The sequence below is a fragment of the Archocentrus centrarchus genome, chromosome 3 (assembly GCF_007364275.1).
Source record: "Archocentrus centrarchus isolate MPI-CPG fArcCen1 chromosome 3, fArcCen1, whole genome shotgun sequence".
NCBI lineage: Eukaryota > Metazoa > Chordata > Actinopteri > Cichliformes > Cichlidae > Archocentrus > Archocentrus centrarchus.
Window position 1 is genome coordinate 7,623,351 of NC_044348.1, and position 19,835 is coordinate 7,643,185.

General features: G+C 40.0%; 1 protein-coding gene across 1 annotated transcript; it reads left to right on the forward strand.

Moving 5' to 3' along the window:
- Positions 1 to 1,403: 1,403 nt before the first annotated feature.
- On the forward strand, positions 1,404 to 14,646 carry LOC115778121 (SHC-transforming protein 4). Its single transcript, XM_030726159.1, has 12 exons — positions 1,404 to 1,964; positions 3,875 to 3,945; positions 6,423 to 6,483; positions 6,657 to 6,776; positions 6,870 to 6,923; positions 10,076 to 10,127; positions 10,226 to 10,352; positions 11,846 to 12,029; positions 12,754 to 12,826; positions 13,567 to 13,663; positions 13,780 to 13,927; positions 14,029 to 14,646. The coding sequence occupies exons 1-12, from the start codon at positions 1,404 to 1,406 to the stop codon at positions 14,185 to 14,187; spliced, it is 1,707 nt and encodes a 568-aa protein (XP_030582019.1). The 3' UTR covers positions 14,188 to 14,646.
- Positions 14,647 to 19,835: the final 5,189 nt, after the last annotated feature.

Consider the following 19,835-nt stretch of genomic DNA (forward strand, 5'->3'; position numbering starts at 1 on the left):
GGCAACATCCTAGATTGTAGTTTTAATGTACGGCCACTAGGAAGGGACAAAACTCTGCCATACGCATCACTCAGATTAGAATATTATCTAGTCTTTTTTTTTTTTTTAATTAATTTAGCATAGCTAGCGCTTTTACAGTAGCTACTGGTGTGTAATTAGTTAAAAAAAGTAATTAGTGAAAAAAGGTAAAGCCACGCACTTTAATTTGTGGAATTCTAGATCATGGAGGCACTGCTGCAAGACAATAATCTTTTGATCAGAAATAAGGCCAGTATGTAAAACACTCTTTAAACGGAGCCTGGCATATTGCTCTGATCGGGATCACAGGGAAATGCAAATGCTTGAGTTAAATCTCCTTCCTCTTGTGTGTTAATTTGAACAATGCATGCACTATGGGGTGTATTTTATTGTGTAAATCAAGCCAGTCACAGCACCAGTGATAAAATTCCATTTTCCAAAGAGGCAACCAAGCCAAATTAATGATAATTCATTTATAAAACATTTGAACTGCATCACTAAGGTGGAAGTCATGTTAGAAGGAGAGGAATGGAGCACTCATGTACTCCATTGGCTCTGCTTCAGTGTATAACTGAGTGCGAATATGTGTGTGTGTGTGTGTGTGTGCACAGCATGAGTCACCCTGCCCGCCTGTGATTGGATGGTAGTTTATGGATGAGGGAGGGGAAAGAGAGCCTTGGGGGCCGTCTGTCAATCTCTCCTCTGCTCCATTCACACATGCATCTGCATGTAGCGTCATAGAGAGACGGAGGAAGTGAGCAAGAGCCTCTCATTCATAAAAAAAGAGAAAGTTCATTCATACAAGCTGCACAATTCTGCTGCACCTCAGAAAGAAAAGACAGAGGGGGAAGAAAGTTGACACGAAGGTGAAGCACAGCCGGGAGCCTGGCAACTGACTGAGAAAGTGTGCGGGTCAGTAGGATGGGACTGTACTCTGCATGACTAGATGGAGCAGACAAGACTTTAGACTTAACAGGACTTCCCCCAGTCCCACATTGGTGAGTTGAATCTGCGCAGTAGGGCTCCCTTTAAATGATCTGAGGACAGAGTGTGACAGACGCTAAGATAGTTTTCAGAAGATCAGCAGCCTGATGTTACTTCTTTATCTCCTTTTACCAGAAATCTTTAGTCAAACCTTGATTGTGACTTAAATTTCAAGTTTTCCTCTATTCATTTTTTGATTTCTTTCAGTGTTCTCCTTTGCCCTGTTTACTGATTATGAGAGAGCAAACCTTACCCAGGTTCAAAGCACAGACAGGACTCTTACCAGGCAGGTCACTTTTGTGATCATCACTGACATAATCAGTACAATGAAAATCACAGTGCTCATAGTGCATAATCATAGTGTCTGATTCTGACACTTTCCTCTTTCATCTTATACAGGTATGCTGAAGCGTACTAAATACAGTCGACTGCGCAACGATTCGCCAACGTCTCTGGAGGAAAACCCCCGGAGAATGTTGCCACTAAAGCGGGACCTTTGCTTAGACTCTGACTTTGCTCAGCTGGGACCAGGGATGCCTACACAACATGGACCATCCACCCTGAGGGACTTCATCCCCCGCATGGCCAACATCCGACTGCAAAGCCCTATTTCCTGGCAGGGCATAAAAGAACAGACAAACATGACCAGGGGCAGAAGCATCAGTGCCCTTACTGACAAAACCTTGTCCAGAACAGAGTGGGGCTCAGGAAGCAGTGAGAGATTTTGCAGCCACCCTTCCCTCAATGCACCCATGTCCACTGGTCAAGACCTAACTCACCCTGCTTTGCGCTGCACAAAAAGACCCATCACACTACATCGGATGGCCAGCCTTCCCTGGAACCCTGGCTGTCCTCCCTGCTCACATCACAAAGCCGGCCTGTGCTGTGTGAAGACTTCCTCTGCAGAAGATGACCGTACAGTGGTGGGGACAGGAAGCACAATGGTTCACCATCACATCAAGGTACCTCTCCCCACACATGTGCACGATAACAGTAAACAGGATCTTCATTCGTTTTATGGCAGACTTCAACTTGCCCAACTAACTAATTAATGTTCTTCACTTTAATAATTTGTCTCAAATTCTTTATATTTGGAAATCGCTAAAATGTCATGTAAGCTCCTTTACACTATGCAAGAAAGTGCACATAACCTCAATATATCCCAGATTCCAGCAGTGTTGAAATACATAGTTTGTCTCCTGCCAGTGCTAAAACAAAGACACTCATGAATATAGAAAATACACATATGCACACACTCTCTGCTCTATCCACACTGTCACACTCACAGTCACTCCCCCCCCTCACTTAGAGCTTCCTGTGTAGGCAGTAGTGACTCATCCTAGCTCTCTGCCTCCCTCTAGTTCAGTCCTGTTATGTGTGTGAATGTATTCAGCATCAGCATTGCTGTCCTAGGGCAGACCCCATGTTGTCCTGATTGCAGGGGTGCATGCACATGGGTCTGTGAGCTGGAAATGAGAATGGACTGTCTGACTGTCCTCAATAAACAAGCACATACATATATTATGCTTCCGCCCACTCACCCCACCCACATATACATATATTGATTTAAGTCTGGATTTTATCAATGGACTTACTCATCCTGCCTCCAGCCTATGGGGTCTGCGATACTGAAGCTCGTAGCCAGTAGAAGGGGGGACATGTCAAAGTGTATCTGAGCACATGGCCTGAATACTGCGTGGCTGCATTAGTTACTTTTCTGTGGTCTCCACATCTTTCTATAGTCAGATACTTGTGTCAACATTTACCTCAGCTCTGATTTGTGTTGCTCTGATTGGCTAAAATAAGACTATAAAACATTACACCTTTGTTATAATCTCCTGGTGTGTGTTAATATATAATACTGTCCCACTCAGCAGTCCTTTACTTTTTGTTCACTTGCTGGGGTAAAAACTTTTGTATAAGCTTGAGACTTTACTGATTTCATGGGTAGTCTGGTCACAATTAGATACAAAGTTTAAGCCAGCAATACCTTGAAGTAATCATTTTCTCTATGACTTCATCAGTCTGTCATCGTTGTGGAAAAATTTGAGCCCACTCTACTTTACAGTATTGCTTTAGTTCATTCAGGGTTGTGGGCATTCATTCATGCACAGCTCTGTTAAAGATCCTACCACAGCATTTCAGTTGAGCTGAGGTCTGGACTTTTCTTTTTCAGCAATTCTGTTGTAGATTTGCTGAAGTGCTTGAGATCATTGGCCTGTTGCATGACCCGATTTCAGCCAAGCTTCAGCTGTAAAACCGATGGCCTCACATTTGACTCTGGAAAACTTTGGTAACCAGAGGAGTTCATGGTTGACTCGATGACAGCAAGGTGTCTTGGTCCTGTGGCTGCAGATTTCCAATTTGGTCTCATCTGTCCAAAGGACATTGTTCCAAAAGCATCGTAGTTTGTTCAGATGCCACTTTGCAAACCTAAACTGTGCTGCCACGTTCATTTTAGAAATCAAATAAGCCGTCTTTCTCTAACTTTAACATTTAACATGCTGAGGCCTGTAGAGTGTGAGATGTAGCTCTTTTTGCAGTTTCTCTGAGCACTGCACCGTCTGACCTTTGCTGGGATGTCCACTCATGAGAAGAATGTGGCCTTGTGTCAACACACACCTGAATGTTCCAGATCACCAAACTGCCTAAATATTTTACTTTTATTGCTCAAAATTGCTGATGATCAATTAATCAGGTGCCTTTGATTAGCAACACCTGGCTGCTTCTTACCCTCTTTATTCCTATAGATACTGTAAGGGTGTAGTTAGTTTTTCAGTCCTGGCAAAACTCTTTAAGCATTGTTATTATTATTGTTATTGTTATTGCTATTATTACACATTTTCTCATGTTTTTCTGTGTGTTTCCCCAGTACATGGGTAGTGTGGAAGTGACCCAGTCCATGAGAACCCTTGACTTTGATACAAGAATGCAAGTCACACGGTAGGAGGTCCTCTCTGCCCCCCCCCCCATACACACACACACACACACACGCACACAAATATGAATATACAGATATAAGCATATAATACATGAACATCTAACTGCGTGGGGGTATAACATATGTATGAGTTGATGTTTTGCATATTCACAGACAAGAAAAAATGCAAAGGCAAAATTGCTTTACCCTAAATTCATTCATCATATATTTGCCAAGCTAGCCATGTGTAGCTTATTTTAAAATGTTTCAAATAGGGAAATCAAATTAAATGTATAATATTTCATAAACCGGGGCTTTCTCCCCATCATTTGATATTGAAATTCTAGTGCAGGATGCCATAACACAGCCTCCTCTGTTTACAGCAGCGCTGTTGAATGATGGAGCAGAAAATCTAATTAGATAAATTTCCTCCTAATTATCCCTCAGTCTTATTATAAGAGAGAGAGGGAGACAGACCTCAATCCAGTTCATACCGTGTGTTTTTTAAGAAGAAAAGGTCTTCCTGGAAATCTGCATTGCTTCCTAGGTAGTGGCATGTTACTTTTGTGTGTGTAGGGAGGTGTTTGCATGCTTTGCCCTCGCTGACCCAAGCGTCAGAGATACAATATCAGCTCAGATTGACTTAATTCGAAAGAAACATACCAGGAATATTTTGAAGTGTCACTGCTTTAATGGTGCAGATGGCAGTTTTTCATCAACTAATCTAGTCATATTTTTTTTGTCCGTATTTTTCTTTCATTACATTGATAACTGCAAGCTACCTTTAGAAGTACAATTTATGTTTCAGATTAAAGTTTCACATTAAAACTGATGAGCGTATAAATTACAAGAAATCTGAATAAAAAAAATCAAAACAAAAACAGCACAATAAACAACACATTTTGCAACTGGTTAGAGTTCTTATAAATCAAGACAAGGAGGGTTTCGTAACTCTGTAAGACCACATGGGCGCTGGCAATAGCTCAGCAATTTAATAATGTTTCTAAATACAAAATTGTAAAAAAAATGGAGGATTTCATCATATCATTAAAGGATTCCAAGAAGCCAGAGAGGCACTAGCAAAGGACAAGGCCAAAAACCAATATTGAAAGGGTGTGATCTTCAAGCCCTCAGGCAGCACTGCATTAAAAATAGACATGATTTTCTAATGGAAATCAATGTGTGGACTCAGGAGAACATCTAAAAACTACTGCCAGTGAACACACCTGAGCCACAAATGCAAGTTAAAAATATGCCATGCAATAAGCAAACAAACAAAAATGGAAAAAACAAGATTCATAAAGACTGCTGCAGTACCTTCTTTGAGCCTGACCTAATTTAAGATGGACTGGGGCAAACCTTAAAACTGTCCCCTGCTACTCCTCCTCCTCCTCCTCCTCCTCCTCTTCTTCTTCTTTTTTTGTTCTTTCTTTGGCCGCTCTCTCTGACTATCTGACCTTTTCATTGCTAACCTCTTCCTTTGAATGCTTTCCTGTACTTTCTCAATCCACCACCAAATCTACTTGTCCTCTTTCCTCTCTCCAGAGGATACACCAAACCCCTTCTTGGCAGTTTCCCTCAGCACTACAACTCATCTGGTAACTCTTCCCTACCACCCAGAGCCCGTCTCAACTCCTCCCTGAACCCTGTGCAACATTCCTCCTTCTTTAGCTTCTTTTTCATTTAATCTTTGCATCTGCCTTCATGCACTTACTTTTCTTGATGTCCAAAGCCATCCTAAAGACTACCATCCAATGCCGCCTAGCTACATTCTCACCGGCCACCACCAGCGGCGCCAGTGTGGCTGCGGCTGAGGACACCATCTCCCTATGTTAGTCTTGTCTGTTCTGTGGATGGCTGTTCTGAACGAAATTTCGTTATATGTACAATGTATGTTGTATGCCAATAAAGTTCTATCTATCTATCTATCTATCTATCTATCTATCTATCTATCTATCTTGCAGTCTCCTACCACTTTCAGATTGCACCTTCTGTATAAGATGGGGTCCATCTGTGCACATCTTCCTCCACTCTTATAAGCCACCCTGTGTTTCCCGAGTTCTTCTTGAAGTGTGTGTTCACATCATTCTTTATGATCCCCATGCTTGATTTGACCAAGCTTTTATGCTGGATGCCCTTCCTAATACAAAAATCCCCTTTTGTGACCCCCTGTGGCTGGGTTGAATCTATCTATCTATCTATCTATCTATCTATCTATCTATCTATCTATCTATCTATCTATCTGATAAAACAAGTATAAAATAACCACATATACCCCAAAATATACTGTACAGTATTGTGCTTAAGTATATTTATATTCTTCCTGCAGTGCAAATAATGTAGATGAGTATCGTTTCCTTGCTCTCACATGCCACATCACATGTCAGTAGGGCATACCAGATCACATACAAAGCTATCTCTGTGTTACTGTGTGTATGTGCTTGTGGGTCTGAATATGTACATGCTTATGATCTACGTGTGTGTGTGTTTATGTGTGCAGAGAGGCAATCAGCAGACTTTGTATGAGAACATCGGTCAAAACAGCAGTGAAAACTAAAAGGGTAAGGATCATGCACACACACACACACACACACACACACACACACACACACACACACACACACACACACACACACACACACACACACACACACACACACACACACACACACACAGTCTCGGTCTCTCTCTGATGCATTCAACTGGAATAACAGTGATTTTTTGTATTCATCAGCCTGTTTGCAAGGCACTGTCTTCTGTTCTGGGTCAAACCAACCTGCAGTTTTCTGGGAGCAGGATCATCCTCACTGTCTCCACAGAGAGCATGACTCTGATTGCTGCCTCCTCCTTACAGGTGACAGCCTCAGCATTATAACAGCCTCATGTCAGGTTTATTGACCACAAATCTTCCCTGCTATTATATCATTTCCTCTTTTCTCTTTCACAGAAGATTGCCCACCACCCCATGCAGACCATTTCATTTGCCTCTGGTGGAGACTCAGTATGTTCATATTCTCAAATGTTTCCCTCGTACATGTTCATAATCACACAGGGACACAAACAGGGTAGCTTGAGTACAATCACACACACAGTGAGTAATTTGATTTAGTCTGATTATTGCATGGTTTACTTCCATTTATGGAGGATTAAATCATTTCCTGCCCCATCTCTTGATTATTGTAGTCTTTTCATTGGTCTGTAATTACTAAAGCAGGTTACAAGTGAAACTTCAAACTTTGGTAAAAAATAACTATGTAAAAACTATATAAATTTCCTTCTGATTAAGTGTAATGAATATGATTTATGTAGGGAAATTAAAGAAATCAGAGTTTGCTGTGGGTATTATACTGACCTTTATTTCATTAAATTTAACTTGTATATGTCATTATTATTATTATTTGATAACAACTGGGGAGTAGGGGTGTAAACTTTTTTTTTATGTTTCAGAAGTGGGGCAAAAAAAAAATGGTGCACACCAGAAAAGTCTGAGAATCACTTTCCTTAAGGCTTTAAAGCTTACACTGTGTTTGACTGCAGTCACTTTTCCATGTATTGTTGTCTACTTGTGTCACCGTGGCACCCTTTGTTGTTACACTGCACCACTGCAAAAATAACTAATAATCTACAGTACTGTGAAAAAGTTTTGAGTCACTCCCTCATTTCTTTATGATTTGCTAGGAAAATGGGAAATAGGTGCAGCAATTAAAAAAAAAAATCATTTGTAAGCATACATGGAAATACAGCATATAAGACAAAAACAGAGTTTGTATGATTCTAAGGAGCTTGAAAGTCAATATTTGGTGTGACCACCTTTATTCTTACAGCCTGAACTCGCTGAGGCAGCTTTCTTCTCATTTCTTTAAGCAGTCTTCAGGAATAGTTCTCCAGGCTTCTTAAAGGACATTCAAAGCTCTTCTTTGGATGTTGGCTGCCTTTTGTTCTGTTCTCTGTATAGATGATCCCACACTGCTTCAATAATGTTGAGGTTCAGGCTCTGGGGAGGTTAATCCCAGACTGATAGTGTTCCAGGTATGCTTTTGCTGTACTGGCACTGAGTTTGAGCTCAAAATGAATCCACTGCCAATCAGATACTTTCCAGATGTTTTTTGCATGGTGGATCAAAATCTGATGGTACATTTTTGTTTTCATAAATCTGTTGATTTTGATGGGATTTCCAACACCGCTGGCTGAAATGCAGCCCCAAACTATGACAGAGCCTCCACCATGTTTTACAGATGGCTATAGACACTCACTGTTGTACTTCTCTCCTACGTTCCCCCATACATAATTATGATGATTTGAACCAAAAATTTCAAATTTGGATTCATCACTCCATCAGACCTGTTGCCACTGATTTCCAGTCCAGTTGTTGTATAATGTGGCATACGTCAGCCTTTTCTCCCTGTTTCCCTTCCTGAAGAATGGTTTCCTGAGGGCCATCCTTCCACTGAGACATTTCTGTTGAGACTTCAGTGAACAGCAGATGGATCAGCTGAAGGGCCAGATGCATCTCTCAGGTGGATTTGTTGGATTTTTCCTGTTTCTTAAGGACATGATTTGCAGATACTCTTCATCTGCTGTGGATATTTTCTTTTTTAGTCCCGCTACTTTTTCCCTTGTCCTCCACTTGTCCAGTTTCCTCACATTTTTGAAGGACACACTGCACACTATGTCAAAATAGGCCGTTTTCAGTAAATAGCTCTTTGGGAATGACCTTGTTGGTGCAAAATACTATTTAGAGCCTCAAACTGTTTTATCTTTAGCATTTTTGTAGATTCAACTAAAGAAATGGAACAAATTTAAAATTGGTTCTTTGCTAAGTTGTCTGTTATGTGTAGACATAACACTGGGTCATCCCTTGAGTTAGGTGGCTTTTTATGCATGAATAATTCATAGGTTAGTGTTAAGTGGCTCAACAAAAAAACATTCCTCTGAAAATGCTCAGGTACGAGGACTACACTGAAAATGAGTGAAAAAGCAGCCGATGTCCAAAGAAACACTTTGATAGACCTTCAGAAAGCTGGAGAACTGCTGCTCAAGATCAGTTTAAAAAAGGACAAGAAGGAAACCGGGGATGACTCAAGACTTTTGCACAGTACTGTATAAAAGAGGTGGCAGATTTAAAATAAATTTTTCCTGTTAGAAGTATATCACTGATTAATCATGTGACTGTGGTGAGTTTACTCTTGAGGGTTACTCTTTCATTTAATAAATGTGTCTGTTTACTAATTTACCCTTAATCTGGTTTAGTTACCACTCCTGAATGTAATTCTTAGGCATATTAATTGCTAAAAGCAACAAATCATGCAGTCCTTTCCTGTGACTTACACACTCATCAGAGCTGGCTGCTTTTATCATCTTTACACCTCACCAAGTGCTTATCAGACTAATTACTCAGATCTATCCTTCTTAATTTGTTTCCCTCTGTGCCCACATATTTCCACGTTCCACATGAATTCAGGTTATTCAGGCTGAGTAAATATTTCCTGTTTCCTAAATGTCTATAATGAACATAAAAATCAATGCAGAACAGTCTGCGGGGCATGTAGGTTATTAGCTGCTGTCTGGGTCAAACTAACTGCTGGACTTTGGTTGGCTTTTTCTGCTCAAACAAAGATTCACTAAAAATCTTGTGCAGTAATATTTTGTTTAATACTGTGTGGATACTTTGACTAAAGATTAGAGAAAATAAGGTAGTTACTCTCTGGGAAAGACAACACCAGCAAAGCTGTGGATAGGATTATAGCTCACTGTTTTTAATTAATTAGCCATACTAATCTTGTAGTGTGCTCTAAGCCTCTGCTCAGTTGGCTTGGGCACATGGAAGATAGCAAAGGGAATTAAAATCAATCTGTCACAGAAGCTTTATGGTGAAACATATTCAGCTGACGCTGCTCTTGTATTAGCGTGAGGCTGAAGCCATCAGACAGAACAGAACATGGATGAGCATTAACTGAAAATGCAAAAATCTAAATCTAAACATACATAAACATAGAAATAAAAATAAAAACAGCACTTTTAAAGTATCTTTTGAAAAAAGAAAAAAGAAATCCACATGGAAAAAGTCTATTGAGTCGGTTTTCTGCATTTGTAATTCTTAAGATTTGTAGTCATGCCTTTTATTGGTTTTTTGTTCTCTCAATCTGTTTACAGGACATGGCAGATCACATTGCTTACGTAGCTAAAGACCTTGCCAATGAGAGAGGTACGAGGGACAGTTTTGAGTTTGCTATGAGCTGGCCTTACACACTTGATTTACTGATTGTTATGAAAACGATATTTGTCTCTGTCTCTCTCTGGTAGCCTGTCACATCCTGGAGTGTCCCGAGGGTCAGGCCACTGAGGTTATCAACAGCATCGGCTGGGCCTTTGAGACTCGCTTCCGCCAACTTCTCAGCCAAACACCATCACTCCTGTCCACCAGTTCCAGGTTAAATCTCTTAGTATGCCTATATGTATGTATGTGAATATGAATTACATATTTGCGTGTGTGTATTTACGTAAATATTATCATAAAAGTAGAATTTTTAAATATAAAATAAAGATTATGCAGGATGAATTTCAGTGCACATGCATGTATATGTGTAGGTGAATGTATGTATATATATATATATATGATTATATTTGTATACACTGCAGAGTAAATACAAAATGCAGTTTATTACCTGGCCCTGTGTGAAAAAGTAAGTTCAATTTCACCAGCCACACCCAGCACTGATTACTGCCAGACCTGCTGTATCAAGAAATCACTTAAATAGAACCTGTTTGACAAAGTGAAGCAGGCTAAAAGATCTCAAACAGCAAAACATCATGCCACGGTCTAAGGGAACAGCTGAGAAACCAAGGCACTGACGTCTGTCAGTCTGGAAAAGGGTTTCAAAGCCATTTCTAAGGCTTTGGGACTCCAGTGAATCACGATGAGAGCCGTCATCCACAAATGGAGAAAACTTGGAAGAGTGGTGAACCTTCCCAGGAGTGACCGGCCTGCCAAAATTATTCCAGGAGTGACTCAACGGCTCATCCAGGAGGACACAAATGAACCCAGAACAACATCTAAAGAACTGCAGGCCTCACTTTAGGTCAAAGTTCATGATTCAACAATAAGAAAGAGATTGGACAAATATGGCATCCATGGGAGAGTTCCAAGGAGAAAACTACTGCTGACCAAAAAGAACACAAAGGCTCCTCTCACATTTGCCTAAAAAAAAAAAAACATCTTGATGATCCCCAAAACTTTAGGGAAAATATTCTGTTGACTGACAAACTTTTTGGAAGGTTTGAGATCCGTTAGAGCTACATAAAACTAAAACAGCATAAAAAGAACACCAGACCAACAATCAAACATGGAACCATGAATTCTGCTTTCTACCAGAAAATCCTGAAGGAGAATGTCCGGCCATCAGTTCGCGCCCTGAAGCTCAAGCACACTTGGGTTATGCAGTAGGACAGTGATCTGAAACACACCAGCACACACCACTTAATGGCTCAAAAAACAAAATGCAGGTTTTGAAGTGGTCCAGTCAAAGTCTGGACTTAAATCTTAAAATAAAATGTTTTGGCATGACCTTAAACAGGCCGTTCATGCCGCAAACCTGAATTAAAAATAATTATTAGGTTTAGGAGGCAATTACTTTTTCACTCAGGGCCAGGTAGGTTTGGATAAATTTTTCCCTTAATAAATGAAATCAGCATTAAAAAACTGCATTTTGTATTTACGCACGTTATCTTTGTCTATTAGAATTTGTTTGATGATCTGAAACATTTAAGTGTGACAAATATGCAAAAAAAAAAAAAAAAGAAAGAAATCAGAGCAAATACTTTTTCACAGCAGATCTTGCTCTCTCTCTTTCCTCCCGTCTTCCTTCCTTCCTTCCATCCTTCCTTGCTTCCATACCTGAACATTATGCCTATTTCTATATTCAGAACAGCATTGCGAATCTGTCACAAATGGTGCCCAGAGGAGATAACAACAGACCAAAAGGCAAAGCTTGAAGGGGAAGTCAGTGAGCACTGTGACTACTACAACGTGACCCCAGGAGACCCTGGTGGAATAGAAGACCTGCGGGTCACAGGGAAGGAGAGCAAAGACGATGCTGACATGCACAGGGTAAGACTTAACTGTAGCAACAAAACACAAACGACATACAGTCATTGGCGCTTGTGACCTTGAATACAGTTTGACCAGAAAGGAAAGGTCCAGACTGTTGTTTCAAAGCTTTAAACCACATCTCTTGGTGCTTTTCAGCATTTCTTAAAGTGCTCAGTTGTCATGAAGACAGTCTAGTTTAGTTCAAGATAGTCTAGTTTAGTTAGTTTACTTTTATATGATAGTTGATCACATTATAGTATGAAACATAATAATGTTACAAAATACTGAGGTTGTGTTATTTAAACTTGTATCATATAGGATGTGGTGTATACTATACCATCATCTGAGCAGGCTCCAGTGATCACCGTAAATGCTAAAAGCAGGCTGATTTGTAAATGACAGTTAAAAGATGAAAATGTAAAAAAGAAAAAAAAAATGGGGAATTTAGTAATTACCTCATCATAATTGAATATGATGGAGGCAGGCACACAGTGTACTAACACATTTATGGTCTCTTTATTGAGCACAAATGTTGTTGATGAGAAACACTTGAGCTGCTTCTCGCCAAACGGCACCTCACTGGTTTACTTCATTTCCCAGAATTCTCAGAATGTCATAATTGCTCATACCTAAAATTTTGCCACCGCAATTGCCCCTAAAGGGACACAGACATGCAGACATGCAAACACGCACACGCAAAGATATGTGTCTTGTGTGCATGACTCATCGTGTGCTGTTGCAGGTCTGTTTGTCTCGGCCGGTCTCGCTGTATGAGAACTGCTCCATCACAGATGAGAGTCCAGCGCCACCTACAGGTGAAAATCACCATTATCCCAGCCCTGTTTAAGTTTGTCCATGTGCTGCATGTGTGTGTGTCTGTATGCATATTTGTGTGTTTCTCTGTGGTAGAAAGTACATTTAAGTACCCAAGAGTGTTCAAGTAATAAGTACAATTATGACCTCCATGCCGCTATAATCCAGAAGCAAACGCACTTTATTTAATAAAAACACAATCCCCCAAAACAGCACATGTGAATCACATGAAGCCTTGGGCATCTATTATAATATTCATGGTCCTGAAGTGAGAATCTTACTTAAGCTGAACATCAGTACTGAGTGAATACAATACATTTTGCATAATTTAGTCAAACTCAGCTAAATGTCTTAATCCAAATTGTAACATTAGTTGAAATGATCATTAAACTCTATCAAAACTGTCAGTGGCAAAAACCCAAGAACAGTGCCGATGCAGGTCAGTCAGGTGGACCACATTTATAGCATACATATATCTTATCTTTGAACAAAGTCCATCCTTTACGCTCAGAGAACCCACTCTGAGGAAATGCAGGCATCTAAACACCTCAGTTATCAGTCAGCCTCAAATCAGAGTTTAAATTCCGCTTGGTTGAATCTGGAGTTGATATCGTTAGAGTAAGATGCGATTAGAGTTTGATAAAAATCTGGAATTTGACCTTTTGTGGAATAATTCAATGAGGGATGTTTAAAGCTATTACTTTTCAGCTGTTATAATCTTCATCTATCTAATCTCCATCAGATTTAGTGCAGTCTGAGGTCAGTACTGAACAATGCACTCCTCTCACTGAGACCCGGGTCCAGAACCTGATCCAGGAAGAAGGATGGTTTCATGGCAGGTTGGCAATCAGCGTCTGTGCATGTTTGCCTATCAGTGACATACCAAATTAAGTGTCTTTGTCTGCTAATGCCAGACTCTCTCACCCTCTCTCATGTAATTTTGTGTCTTGCTCAGGTTAGGAAGAGAGCAAGCAGAGTCCCTTCTCACCTGCAGTGGGGATTTCCTGGTCAGAGAGAGCAGCTCTGCTGCTGGTCAATATGTACTCAGTGGTATGGAGGGAGCTACTGTTCGGCACCTACTGCTGGTTGATCCACACGGACAGGTAGAGTTCTGCTGCTGGAATTCAAACAGTATGTAAAGAGGAGAGAAAAAGCAACTTTTAAGCCTATTTTCTGTTCTTTTTTGTTGTGTTTTTTTGACCAGGTGCGGACTCGTGATCAGGTATTTCTGAGTGTTGGTCACCTGGTGCGCTTCCACATGGAGAATCAGATGCCCATTGTTTCTGGAACCAGTGAGCTGTGCCTGAAACAGCCAATCCTACAAACACACAAACATTCACAGACAGCCAGATCCATGGTTTAGAATTAGCAGTGGTTTCCAAAATATTAAAACAGCCGAGATCTGTGAAAACACTGGACATAATTTTTCCAAACCGTTGGGACAATTTAGCATTATTTGATCATTATAACATGTGTGCTGTCACTTGTCATGTGTTTTATTTTTCGTTCTTCTGGTGCCTGTATTGATGACAGCCTTTGGCCTGCAGAACATCCTGTCTCGCTCTCAGGCAGTTTGCTATTATTTACTCACTGTCTCAACACAGTCTCTGGTGTTGGCAGGAAATAACCAGAAGGTTGGCAGACTTTCCAAATCCTTTTCCACATACTATATTTGTCTTGTGTTCATTAGTTTTGATTTTCTTTTGTTATTGCTCCCATTTCCCATGCTTAACTTGAGAAACTAACTTTTCATCCCACATATTTTTTGTTGCATACTGAATATGGAACTGAAATGGTCTTTGTATCTAGAATCCCCATCTAGGTCCCCATTAAGTGTGGTTAAATACATCTTTGGGTCTTTTACAGATGTGATTAAACTGGATTTTGTCAGTGATTTATTTGTTGTTAAACCTCGAACCACAAAAACAAAATTTTATTTTGAAATTGTGTTGCAGTCCATCCAAGGATTCCAAACAATTCATGCCACAACAAAAAGGTATCAGCCTAATGGAATTAGCTTACAGTGACCACAAAATAAATTATTCCTTATAACACGCCCCACATTGTTATTATGTTTATAAAACCAAAAACATTCATTTGTGATCATATTCACAACAACATTAAACTGAACTGCTTGGCTGTATGGAAAATTAACATTTTTTTTCCATACACTACAAAAACCTCTGAAGCCCTGCAAAGTTATATGTTGTTATACATATATACTCACTGACCACTTCATTAGGCACACCTGTTCAACTGCTCCTTAATGCAGCAAAACACGTGGCATCAGCTCAGAGTCCATTCAGGCATGTTTACATGGCCAACATGACCTGCTGAAGATCAGACTGAGCATCAGAATGAAGAAGAGTCTGAATGACTGCTTTGAGCTGACTGGAAGGCAACGGTAACTTAAATAACAACGTGCTACAACCAAGGTACGCAGAAGAGCATCTTGAACACGTACATAGAACCTTGAAGCAGATGGGCTACAGCAGCAGAAGACCACACCGGGCCCAGTCCTGTCAGCTAAGAACAGGAAACTGAGGCTACAGTTCACACAGGCTCACCAATATTAGACAACAGAAGATTGGAAACAAGTTTCCTGGTCTGATCAGTCTCAGTTTCTGTTGCAGTGTTTGGATGTTGTGTCAGAATTTTACATAAACAACATGAAACCATGGAGCCATCCTGCCTTATATTTAAGGTTCAGGCTGGTGGCTGATTTATTCGCACACTTTGGGCCCCTTAGTACCAACTGGGTATCATTTAAGCACAACAGCCTACCTGAGTAATGTTGCTGAACGTGTCCATCCCTTTATGACCACAGTGTACCCAGCTACTGATGGCTGATTCCAGCAGGATAGCATGCCACGTCACAAAGTTTAAATCATCTCAAGCTGGTTTCTCAAACACGACAGTGAGTTCACTGCACTCAAATGGCCTCCACAGAATACTATTTAACTAACCACCATTCCACGGCCACAACTGCCACTATGAGCTGTACGGTTACTTAGTACAAAACATAACTGCATTTAGCTTTCGAGAGTCAGTCTTACTACAGGATACACCCATACACACTACAGGACATTCCCGTGTTCTGTAGTGTGTAAGAGCTGAACTGAGAACAGGAGCAGGAAAAGTTGATTTTATGACTGTTTTACAAGAATTATGGAGTCAGAAGCTTTCTGGTAAGATTTCTGAGACAACACCGCACACATGATTTGCTGCAGAGAGGAAATCACACACAGTACTTTGCTTTGACTATACTCCACAGGCTGAGCTCACACGGTGCAGCGTGAAGGCAACTTAGCGTGAGACTCACTCTGTGAAAATGTTTCATTTTTTTTTTAAAGTCCCTGTTTAAGATCAGTATAGAAATTTCAACTTTCTACACATGGTAAACAGCAACTTTAGATCAAGAATCTTGAAATGAGTGCTTCCATAAAGTCACTAAAATCAGTAAAAATCAGCAGGATGAAGTTAAACACTCTTGAATCTGGCTGTTTCACTAAAGTTAAACACTACCAGCTGTTTACAGGATACGTCCACCAACTTTCAAGAAAGGCTCAGAAAATCTAACCCTAGTCAAAAGATGTGAATATCAAACCATTAAAACGTTATCACATCGTTAAAACAGATTAGTGTATTTATATAACACATTATTACACATTCTGCATTTTACAGCATGTAAGAATCTATGAACCCTGATGCTAATTTTTGGACTATAAAATGACAATAAGAAGCAAAATGAGCATCACTGTTTTGGGTTTGCACAGAATTTGAGGTTGAGTTTCTGTATTTGTTTCAGATTGAATTCAGAAATCACAAAACTCAAATAAATCTATAATTTAATCTTCGTTTGAAACAAGGCTTGTCGACCTTTGCTATCAGAAGAGTTATTTTCAAGTAAGTTTTCACACAAAAAATGCTGTATGGTCTTTATAATGAACGTGACACAACCTGTTAAGTATAAAATAGCCTAACATGACTAATTTGGGTAAATATTTAAATTCATAACCACATGTGACTACTCTTCAGTGGACTATTTATGATTATTTGGTATTTTACCTTTGTATTTTCATTACAGTAACTACATGTTTTTGTTGTATTTGTGAAAGTATAAAACTTAAAGAAAAGTGTTTACTTTTTATGGAATAATTTTAAAGTGGAGAAAAAAAAGGTATTAACTGAAAACTTGGCATATGTAGGCATGGTGTGCAGTGTGCCATTAAAAAATCTGTGGAAACTGGACCAAGTGGAGGACAAAAGAAGAAGTGGCAGGACTAAAATCTACAGCAGATGAACAGCATCTGAAAGTTATGTTTTTAAGAAATAGGGGGAAAAAAATCCAGCAAAGACCTGACAGACCTGAGAGATGCATCTGGACCTTCAGCTGGTCCATCTACTGTTCACTGAAGCCTCATCAGAAATGCTGTCAGTTGAAGGGTGGCTCTCAAGAAGCCAGGAAGGGAAACAGGGAGAGAAGGCTGAGGCGTGCCACATTACACTGGACTGATGGAGTGAGGAATCCAGTTTTGAAATTTTTGGAGGAGGTCAGGACAAGCACACAGTGGAACATTATCAGTCATGGATTGGCCTTCTCAGCCCAGACGTCAACATTATTGAAGCAGCGTGGGATCATCTGGACAGAGAACAGAACAAAATGCAGCCAAAGAAGAGCTTTGAATGTCCTTCAAGAAGCCTGGAGAACTATTCCTGAAGACTACTTAAAGAATAAAAGGTGGTTACAACAAATATTGACTTTCAAGCTTGTTAGAATTGTACAAACTCCATTTTTTTGTCTTATATGCTGCATTTCTGCATGTCTGTAAATGTTGTACCTATTGCCCATTTTCAAAATATGAAGAAACAAGAGGCACACAGACCTCAAACCTCCACCAAGGCAGCTCACTCTCTGGACAGTATTTACTTTTAAGGGAATAGTGTTTTATTTTGTATATATTAATTTTGTTTTCTTTGCTATTTTTAAAAATACTTTAAGAAGTTTGTAGTGCAGTAAAAACCAGATAAGAGCAGCACAACAAATATTTACTTGCAGAGAAAATTCAAACAGTTTCAGGAAGAAGAGAAGACAAACTTTACGGGGATATTTGGTGTATTACAGTACCATAAAGCATCCCCAAGGTACTGCTGTGTGAACAGACAGAAAAATCAAGAAAAAGTCAAAGACAGAGGAAACCTTCCAGAAGGTTTATTGAGGAGGAAAGTGACCTGGTTGAAGGACCGAGTTCTTCTGGAGCAGATCTAGCTAAACAAGAGAATGTATCGAAGTTTGTAAAATAAGAAAATCAGCAACTTTGCTGAAGCCACATTTCAGCCTTGTGTGAAATGTTTTCTTATCTGTGACTTCACTTTATTAGTTTTGATTGTCAAAAGGACTTTCAATTGTCTATGAATTTTTGTTTTCTACATACTCAGTTCACCTATCTCCATTTTTATTCTGCTATTCTACATTTTTATAGTTTTTATCATTAAAGTATGCAATATTTAATTTAGGCCTGCTGGGGATGCTGTTCGCAGCCAGTCACCATGCTATCTCTGGAAAACTGAAGCAGACCCTGATCTGGCCCCTCAGCCACCAAGGTTTATCCCAAAAAGAACCTCTGGTGTCAGGGACACGGACTGCTGTGCTATCTACTGTGCAGGCCCCAGAATGCACACAAAATCCTGAAAAATTAACGTCTGTTTTTTTTTTTTTTTTTCATTTTAAACTGTTGTTACATTGTCTTAACACACAGTAATATAAAATTACTGCCAGATATTGAAAGCTGAGGTTATTCTGATTAAAAAAAGATCAAAAGCAATCACTGATAGTATGATTTCAGACTGTTTTACAGCCAAAATTACAAAATAAGGCCAAGTATGACACTTGGGTGATGAAGGGTTAAGCCACAAGATGGTGCTATCAGCCTTTATAAGAGTTCTTTAATCTTCAGCCAGTATGGCACCAACATCTTTTTTCCCCGATTGGTCAAATAGATCTGGATAGTTTCCTAAAATTGTATCTCCCTTTAATTTTATATGTAATATGTTCACAAGTAAATAAGGCAAATTCACAAAAGCTAAAAACAAAGCCTGAAAGTAGCAAAACAGTGGCTATTTTAATGCTCTTCAAGCAGAGGTGTCTGAAAGAGCAGTGAAAATAGTCGGCAGTAAACAGCCTATAACAACTGCTGCAGCACTTCTCCCCTCGGTTTCAGCACCCTGTCACTTGTAGATTTCGCTGTAGTAAAGAAAAAATGACTGTATGCTCAAAGTATGCAGTCGACTGTTTGGGGCTGTGGCCGCCCTCATAGAGAGATTTGGAGGGTCTCACCCACACTAATCACCTTTAGCACACGTTGCCGGGCTGAGATTGAGGAACAACTGGCAGCTGATGGGGAAAGAAACAGCTCTGCCAAGAACTGACACACACACACAAAAACACACAAAGGGTATAGGGTATCTGAAGAATAGCAACACTTGAAGCCTTTTGTTCAGATAATTCTGTCGGACGTTATCACAGTAATCACATGCTTTTTAACTTCCCACAATTCTAGCTAAAGAGCAGCAAGTGAACGTGCTTGAGATATCGTCCCTGCATTTTCATAAACGTTTTATGCAGAAGGTAAATCTGATGATGATATTGGCATCATTTGATTCAGTCAGTAAACCGGCAGGGACTGAATGTGTCTCTGAGCAAACAGAGAAACAAAAATCAGGTCTCATCTGTTAATATGAAAGCTGTCACAAGGGTGAATTAAGTAATTTTACAACCAAGAAACACGGTTTTCCTGCTTCTGTGATACCCATGTGGATTCTCTCTGAGTCACACGGACCTCACCCAGAACAGCTCACCAAAAACAACAATGACCTAGTGTGTGATGCCATTCTTTCAAACTTGTGAGGTCTGGTGAGGGTCACATGTTGTCAAACCTGTGAGGTCACCATTTGACCTCTGGCCCCTCGATCCCAGCAGCAGCTTGCAAAGCTGTGGAGTGTAACTGTACA

What these genes read in the sequence shown, in the direction of transcription:
- LOC115778121 (XM_030726159.1), top strand. Translation starts at nt 1,404, where the DNA reads ATGCTGAAGCGTACTAAATACAGTCGACTGCGCAACGATTCGCCAACG. An exon ending in CTCCTGTCCACCAGTTCCAG is followed by an intron (nt 10,353 to 11,845) that starts GTTAAATCTCTT and finishes TTCTATATTCAG; the next exon opens with AACAGCATTGCGAATCTGTC. An exon ending in GAGTCCAGCGCCACCTACAG is followed by an intron (nt 12,827 to 13,566) that starts GTGAAAATCACC and finishes AATCTCCATCAG; the next exon opens with ATTTAGTGCAGTCTGAGGTC.